General features: G+C 38.8%; 1 protein-coding gene across 1 annotated transcript in view; it reads left to right on the top strand.

Moving 5' to 3' along the window:
• Positions 1–9,244, top strand: part of FTO (FTO alpha-ketoglutarate dependent dioxygenase) — a 412,690-nt gene that overhangs the window by 186,350 nt on the left and 217,096 nt on the right. The window contains exon 7 of the mRNA XM_017530086.2: positions 1,727–1,846. Within this exon, the coding sequence (XP_017385575.1) occupies positions 1,727–1,846 (120 nt within the window). The remainder of the gene's footprint in view (positions 1–1,726; positions 1,847–9,244) is intronic.

The following is a 9,244-nucleotide window of genomic DNA, read 5'->3' as shown; positions in this document are numbered from 1 at the left end:
AAAAAAAAAAAAAAAAAAAGAGTATTTAAGATCAGTAGCATTGTACCTTGATTTTTCAAGTTGTTGAATGATAGACTTAGAAAATGGATAGAAGACAATTTTTTAAATATTTCCATAGCTTAAGTCAGCCTCTCATCTAAATATGTTGGGATTCTTTTCGTTGCAAGGGGCAAAAGATTTAACCTGAACTGGCTTAAGGGAAAACAGCTTCAGGAATAGTTTGATCAAGGGGCAGTTGATGTCATCAGAATCTTGTTTTTATCTTTTCATCTTGCAGCTACCCCCTACTGTATTCTTCCCATTCTCTGGCAAAATGTCTGCAGAGTCTTTTTCCTGTAGTTTCTGGTAGTTTCGAGACTTATTCTGATTGGACATATTCCTGTTCCTCTCATCCTAGTTCTGTGACTAGAGAAATCTAGTTGGCTGATTGGCCTAGACCTGGGTTGCATATTCCACCCCCAGCACTGGAGCTGGAGCGCTCCTCAGACCACCGGGGCTGTTTGGGGAAGGGATGGGTGGGATTTGGTTAGAACAGGAGGACTGCCAAGGTGGTAAACAATTAAAGTTTACCATAGTAGATTCATCAGAAGCAGAGTAAGTTACTTGAGTATTTCTGATCTGAAAATCTGAAATTTGAGGTGCTCCAATGTTCAACGCTTTTGAGCACAAATATGATGCTCAAAGGAAACGCTCATTGGAGCATTTCGGATTTCGGATTTGAAATGCTTGACCAGTAAGTATATAGCACAAACATTCCAAACTCAGAAATACTTTTGGTCTCAAGCATTTCAGATAAGGGGTACTCAACTTGTACTTACGTTTTTGCTACTCTTTTTTTTTTAACCTATTGACACCTTCCCTGAGTGGAAAAATGACAATTTGAATGGCTTTGTAGGTTTAATGTATGCCTTCATAATTACTTTTACATATATGGGTTAAGATTGTTACCAGCTCCTCCTGGCCCACGGGTAAGCTATTTTAATTTATTGTAATTTAAGAAACTTATGTATCTGTGTTTTACTTTTAATACCAGCCTTAAATAAAGACATTTAATAAAAACATATTCTGTGCACGTCATTCCTGTCATGTTCCTGCTTTATAATTAGGATGTCAGTATTTGTTGTTGATTGACTTATAGTTTCCTCACATCTGACTAATAAATATGATTGAAAATCCCTCTCTGGCCAGAGAATTTCAGCGTTTAAATTATTTTATTATATTTTATTTTGACACAGAGACTCTTGCTCTGTTGCCCAGGCTGGAGTGCGGTGGCACAATTATAGCTCACTGCAGCCTCGAACTCCTAGGCTCAAGGAATCCTCTTGCCTCAGCCTCCCAAGCAGCCAGGATGACCAGCACACACCACTGTGCCTGGCCAGTTTATTTTTAATTTTTTTGTGGAGATAGGATCTTGCAATGTTGCCCAGGCTGGGCTCAAACTTCTGGCCGCAAGCGATCCCCAAGCCTCAGCCTCCCAAAGTGTAGGGATTATAGGCATGAACCAACACGTCTGGCCACACCTCAGTTTTAGGACTACTCTTTTCTTAGCTTTGCAGAAATGCTCTGGAGATGCCAAGTTATGCTGGGAACTGGTTAGGCTGACTTTTCTCACGTTTCTCATGCTATGGCCATCAAGTTGCCAGAGGAGAATTGAGAGACAAAGTCATCGTCCTTGCTTGTCTATCAGAAGGGCATTAAAACCCCATCTTCTCTTTGTGGTCCACAGGTTGAGTTTGAGTGGCTGAGACAGTTTTGGTTTCAAGGCAATCGGTACAAAAAGTGCACTGATTGGTGGTGTCAACCCATGGCTCAACTGGAAGAACTGTGGAAGAAGATGGAGGGTGTGGTAAGTACATGAGAGCTGGGACCGTGTTTTGGAGTTTTGTGGGCTCCTGTGGTATACAGATCCCCCACTGCCTCATTTGCATAGGCAAATGTAGATCTAATTACTGCAAATTATCAAGTGACGTTCCTGGTAAGACGTTGGGTATAGCCAGGATTTTGTCAGTACAACCTCAGTTTAGTTCAATAAACATTTATTGAGTATTTTCAACTTAATACAAGATGTGCTGGACATATACTAGGAAGTGGTGATGAGAGGGTAACAATTCAACAATCTTTAACATTCATTTGCATTTTTATATGCATCAGGTGCAACTCTGGTTCCCCAGTATCAACTTTAAAATTTTTTTACAGCAATGCTAAGAGGTATAGAAACTTTTCCAGGCCTTAATTTATGGATGTGAAAACTGAGAGGCAGGGAAATGAAGGACCTCCCCCAATGTCACTGAGTCACTGGCAAAGCAAGGTGGAAACCTAGGCAGGCTGGCTCCTAGCATATGTTCTCCACCACCGTGAGCCGACATTTGAACAAGGAGAGGGGCGCGAATATCACCAGGTATGACATTAGCTAAAATGAAATCCAGTAATAGTTGTTAAAAGAAAATCACCGTTCAGAGGTGGAAGTATTACATTCAGACCGCTTGAGCTGGCTCGGTTGGTGGTGAAACGGCAGATGTGGCTTTGGGACCCTTGGATGGTGAGGAGTATGATGGGATGGGGCATGTGGGGAAGAACATTAGACTCCAGGAACTGTAAAATCAAGACTAGAGGTGAGGAAGTAAGATGTGACCAGAGCAGAGTGCGGACGGTGTGGGAGGAAATGGAGCTGGAAGGCAGGTTGAAGCCACATGGAGGTCTTGCATTAAGTCTTAATTTAAATAATAATAATAATAGCAAACACTTACGTAATACTTACTAAGTACCAGACATTTTTCTAAGTGTTTTCTATATAACTTCTTTAACTTATATGACAACCCCATAACGTAGGTATAATGTATTCCCCGTTTTTCTGACGAGGAAACCGGAACACAAAGGCCTTATGTAACTTACTCAAAGTCACTCAGCTAATAGGTGAGGGAGCTGGGATTCAAACTCCAGAAGGCTGCCTCTGGGATCCTTGCCCTTCGCCACCTCACCGTTCTGCCTCCAAACAGCTGGATCTGGGATGTAGTAGAAAAGTGGAAAAAGCCTGCTAAACTTGAGATAGTACCACTGCACAGAATTTGAAATGTGCTGGAAACAATGAACTAATCTGCAAAAATGGAGAGCTATTGCTAATCCCTATTTTATTTTATTTTATTTATTAATTTTTTTTGAGACGGAGTTTCACTCTTGTTACCCAGGCTGGAGTGCAATGGTGCGATCTCGGCTCACCACAACCTCCGCCTCCTGGGTTCAGGCAATTCTCCTGCCTCAGTCTCCTGAGTAGCTGGGATTACAGGCACGCGCCACCATGCCCAGCTAATTTTTTGTAGTTTTAGTAGAGACAGGGTTTCACCATGTTGACCAGGATGGTCTCCATCACTTGACCTCGTGATTCATCCGCCTCGGCCTCCCAAAGTACTGGGATTACAGGCGTGAGCCACCGTGCCCAGCCCTATTTTATTTTTTTAAAGCCACTTTTTTGGGTATGATTACCCTACAAAAAGCTGTACGTATTTAATGTGTACAACCTGAGTTTAGAGGTACATGTACATTCATGAAACCATCACAGCAATCTGTGCCATAAACCTATCCATCACCTCCAAGAGTTTTGTTCTCTCTTACTTATTATAATTATTATTGTGATAAGAACATGTATTATAGGATCTATCCTAATTCCTACTTTATAATAATGAAAATGTTAAGTCACAACTCTGAAGGGCCCAGTTTAAAAGTCTGGATCAAAATCCAAAAGTCCTTGCTTTCCAGACATCTCAGATCTTTAAATCATACCTTTTCATGGGTATATGTCTGGGGAAGGAATGTTACAATCCTTTTAATGTATTAATAGTATCACAAAAATTGATTTCTCCAAAGACCTGAATCGATGCAAAACTGAGCATTATAAAACTGAATTGGAGTTAATGAAAAGTCTGTGCCTAAATCTCCTTAGTCAGTTCTGTTGCTAAACTAAGCCTGTTATGAGTACTCTCCATTTTTATGGGCTGCTTATATAAAGGCAGCTTCAGTTTCTGGGAAACATTTTTCCCCCTACTGTGTAATTCTGATTTTGTCCATTTACATATGAGTTAGAACCTCTTAACTTGATGAACCTTGGCTCTAAGACATCAGCTTGACTTTGAAGTTGTCATTTGACAGCTCTGTGAATTGGAGTTGAAGAGCAAATAAGAAAGGAACTCATTGATTTTGTTTTTAAAAAACTAAATTTTAAAAACTTATTTTGTTCAAGAGCTTTTTTTTTTTTTTTTGTAAAATCTGGCTGAGCATGGTGGATCATGCCTGTCTTCTGAGCACTTTGGGAGGCTGAGTTGGGAGGATTGCTTGAGCCCAGGAGTTTGAGACTAGCTTGGGCAACATAGTGAGACCTTGTCTCTATGAAATCAAAAAAATTATTCAGGTGTGGTAGCACATGCCTGTGGTCTGTCTGAGCTACTTAGGAGGCTGAGGTGGGAGGATCATTGGAGCCGAGGAGGTCGAGGCTATAGTGAGCTGTGATTTCATCACTGCACTCTAGCCTGGGTGACAGAGTGAGACCTTGTGTCACACGCACATGCACAAAAATAAAAAAGTAAAATAGTTGGTATTGTGAGCTTACCAGTGATATTCATTATGAATTCGTTTAAGTAATTTAGTCATATCTATGTAAAGTTGTGTATAAATAATTTGGTGGTGGTGTCACATTTGTTAAGAGGGACTATCTTTTATTTGTTTTGTTGCTCTCTCATAAAAAATACCAAAAGGAAAAGCAATTCTGCGAACTCTCTGGCGCTAGTTTCTCTGCAGTTGGTGTGGCATTCCTAAGTGTTCTGAGGGAGATCAGTGGCCTCAGTGTCTCTCCTCAGCATACCTTGGGATGATCTTTATCAGCAGAGTGAAGATTTAGGCCCAGATAAAAGGAACCGTTCTTCCAAATTAAATGTAAGCATTGCTTCAAGCCTTACGCAATGACTTTTTACAAATTCATAGTAACTTCTTTTTTCTATTGTAAAAGACAGAACAGAATAATCGTTGGACGGGTCTACAGTTCTGTGGCTCTGTTTGTGCAGTGCCATCTGGTATTTGTATACTTGGGTGGAACTGGCAGTGGCTGGTTAGATTTCCGCTTGGTATCAGCCCACCTCATATTTTCTCAGTTGCAAGCAGTAGGGGGCAATGTTGAGCTACCAGATTGAGGCCCAAAGATGCTAGCCTTTCAGGAAAATGCATACAAAGTACCATTAACTGTCAAGAATTATCCCTGTTGCTTCAAGTTAGCTGTAATCTCCAGGATTCCATAACACAGGATATCAGTTGTGGGTTAACAAATTCAACAGCAATTTAACATAAAAGTACAGTGTTTGGCGCACATTTGGATTCTATAGAATTAGACTAATCCAGATGGAATTTCTGAGCGTCCCCACGTTGCTTCCAGGGACTGTCCTACTCAAAATTATTATCATTTTAGACAAATGATTCTTTTTTATTTTTATGCTTTTTTGTTTTTGAATTGTAAAATCCTGTGTGTTGTGGAAGGATTTCTTTAATCAATGCGTTTTGTCTGTTCTGCAACATAACATCGATCTCTTTTGCTGAGAAAATAAAATAAAAAAACCTCAGGCAATATGTGCATTTCTTTTCCCCTTTTGCTTATGAGTAAAGCAACCTTTGACGGCCCTTGTACCAGGGAAGAGACTTGCGCTGTGATTTCTATCTTTGTGTTCTTTTTGCACTTTGTGGTTGGAAGGTGTAGTCTCAGGAAGGATATAGAAGAATGGAAAATGAGCTTTGGAATCGCTTTTCTTCCATTAATGGTAATTGCTTTGCATGTCATAACCAGTCACATATTTCAAAAAGTTTAGTCAGCTGTCTCGAAAACTCCCCCATCCTCTGCTTCCCATTTCCTGTCCCAGCAAGCACCATTTTTATCACACTGTTTATTCTTGCCATTTTTCTCCCGGCGGATAGTTTTACGCCGTGCATGCTCTTGTGATGTAAATGTTAAACCTTATATTTGAATGACATTCTGATAAAATATCACATTTTCCCTGAATATTGCCTCATGAATTTATGAGCCATTAAGCCCAAAGCAACAAAACCCTTTCTTATAACCCAGGAATTTAGTCTGGCCTTTCCCCACCTCTTTGCTCCCTGTTGAGGATGGCATTATAACACTGTCATACTATTCAAATATTTGTTTTTTATATTTATTTTTTAAAACCGATGCACTACCTACCCCCTGCCACCCCCGCAATCCAAGATGATTGTATTATGAGAAGACTCTTCAGGATAAGAGAGAGTTACCATTTGAAAGAAACTGTACAACTGCTTTGCTTTCTGGGTAAAGAGAAATATGAAAAGCTGAAATCTCCTGTGAGGTGAGGAAGTCCTGCCATAGCCAGAGATTCAGCGGATAGGCCATTCGTCTCTCAGGGTCTGGTATCGCTCTTTGCAAAACTGACATTTATTTTACCTATAAAAATGTTTTAACACTATCAAATTCACAGTGATACAGAAAAGAATGCTAGGTGTGAAATCCTCTAAATTGATGACATTTATTCATTTCCTATTGACCTTAAAAAAAAAAAAAGGTCAATTTGGTATAATCCAATGGAAATATTTGAGAATTGTTTCCAGAGTAAACATTTTCCAACGTATTGATGATTTCTATACCGGAGAGAAATTCTTCATGCTTTTTTCCTTGGTTTTTTCTTTTCGAAGAAAAAATAGATCCTGATGGTTTTGAATGTTTTGAATTGCATTTCCTGTTCTGACAATTCCTTGTGCTGTTACAGTAATGCATTTATATGACAGTTGGCCTTAATAACCTTTATTGACTTTAGTGGGTGGGAGCCAAGACTGGATTATTTTAATGTATCCGTTTTGAAACAGTGTAAAACACAACATATAATTATGTTAGGTAAGCTATAGGCTACATTTAATTCTATCCATTTATGTTAAAATTTGGCACAGGAGAGCAGAGAGATGTGGAAAATGAGTAGGTGTTTTATTTAATAATGTAACCAGTTTCTTGTTGTTAAAGTTTAAAGAGAGAAATGTACTTAAGAAGGTAAAGGTTGTCCCTGACAAGTTAGTAATAATAGTTTAATTTCAAGATGTGTCATGCCTTTTCCCCTGCTATTTTGGCCTGTGTAAATCATCAGGGAAGGCCCTTGCCAGGAGCCTGCCCGTGGCTGTGTGGATGAGCCTTCCTCAGCGTAGGTTACACTTCGTGTAGGTTACACAGTCATAGGGAATGACTGAACTGAGGAGTAGTTTGTTTATTTTTGGAGAGATTAATGAAGCTTTCATCACAGGCTTTAGATTAAATTCTTTAAAACTGAATACAGGAACAAGGCTGCTTTTTCATTTACTGAAATATTTACTGAGTATACTGGTATTTGCTATTGTATTATAGTTCAATTAGCTAAGTTTATTTTAAACTTCCTTCTAGGATTAAAGATTTTTGGAAATGTACAGAAGAAAGTGATGTAAATATAAATATTGATTTTTTTTTGTTTGCATTAATGGGAAAGTCATCAATGATTTTTTGTGTGTATGTGTGTATAATTTTTTTCTCCCTTTTTTTCAGTGTTAATGTACACACTGTTACATCAGCCAACATAATCCAGTCTCCCATTTTTCAGGGCTAGTATTTTCTGATTTAGGAGCAGAGAATATTATAGTAATTTAGGATCTGATGTGAGATATCTAGTGGTTTTAAATTAAAATGTAAATTCTCTCTTTTTTTAACTGAGACAGTACTGAGTGACTCAAGATAAGCACAGATTAGAGGCACGTAAACGGTCGTAAACATCCAAAAATACTGTTTCTGGAACCGGTATGCAGACACTGAGTTTTGAGACCTTTACGTTTAGCTTTGAAAATTTGGAAAAAAAGAAAAACTGACTTGCAGCTGGAGCAGCTTAAAATCTTCGGTTTAAATCTTTGGTTTTTGGTTATCTTAAAAGTGTTCAGGGAGCTCAGTTCTTTCCATTCTCCTTCCTTCCCACCCACTCTAGTTCCCCACAGCTCTGTTGTTCTATTACATGTAAAATACCTGGGGAGAAATTTTACATGTAATTTAGCAATGAATTTCTTATAAGTTTTGATTCCTTTTTTGATTATCTTAGGAATTTCAGAGTTTTCCATTTTTTTTTCCCTGAGTTGCTGTACCTTTAGTGAGGAATTGTACAAAAAAGTGTTGTGTATCCTGTCTTTTTGGGAAAAAAGAATATGCAATTCCAAGAGAATTCAGGCTTAAGCCTCAAAAACACAGTGTGTATCGAAAGCACAAAGGACTGTGTTTATGATTCTCTTTGAAGTGTTTTTGCAACTGGATAAGGAAAATTTTAGAAACCGTCTGATAGTGTTCAGGGTAAATACTTAAACCCCTTTAGAGAATTTCACACACAGATACTGTGCAGCAGAAAAAAGGGATACTTATGTTTCCTAAAGCTGCTACAGCCTACAGCTTTGTACTTAAAGACAGAGGTGTTGAATAGAATTCTACTGAGGATACATCCAGTGACAATATCTCCAGGAACATCAGAGCAAACCAGTGGGTAGGACTTTCTGTTTTTAACCCTTACATGGGCTGTGTGAGAGTTGAGCTTTATTGGTACCAAGTCCTAGGATGTGCCTCATACATCTCAGGAATGTTAAGAGGATCGTTCCCAGTGCCTCTGCTCTGCACACAATAGGAACAAGACTAAAAATGCTGAAGATGCTGAGACAAAGTAACAGGAGCTAGGAAATTCCAAGTGACAGCCTTGCCATCTCTCTTAACTCTTAGTGTGTGGAGAGAAAAACTGGAGTAAACAGCCAAGTTTTCTGTTTTAACCACGGTTCCATAGGATTTGGCTAAATTTTGCCAACCTTCATTAAATACACACATGTGCGCACGCGCGCACACACATACACACACACACACACACACACACACACTCTTATTTTTTAACACATTCTATAGGTAAAGAAAAAAGATGACTGCTGCTGCTTTAAATAGTTTTAACCACCCTGAAATTCAAATTGATGTTAAGGTGTGAAGATCCTACTATTTTCCCTGGGGTGCTATTTTAGCTTTGGCTGCTGGGATTTATTTTGGATTGCTTTGACTAGCAGACCATCATGGTATTTCAGATATAAATTAAGCAACCCTGGTGCAAGATTGGAATGTTAGAAATTTCTGTTTTTCCTGGAAAAGATATAAAACAAATTATATACCTTATTTCATCTAGGTTTTTTTTTTTTCTTTTCTTTT

The sequence above is a fragment of the Cebus imitator genome, unplaced genomic scaffold, assembly GCF_001604975.1.
Source record: "Cebus imitator isolate Cc_AM_T3 unplaced genomic scaffold, Cebus_imitator-1.0 Scaffold63, whole genome shotgun sequence".
Taxonomy (NCBI): domain Eukaryota; kingdom Metazoa; phylum Chordata; class Mammalia; order Primates; family Cebidae; genus Cebus; species Cebus imitator.
This window is presented reverse-complemented; position numbering and strand designations above follow the sequence as displayed.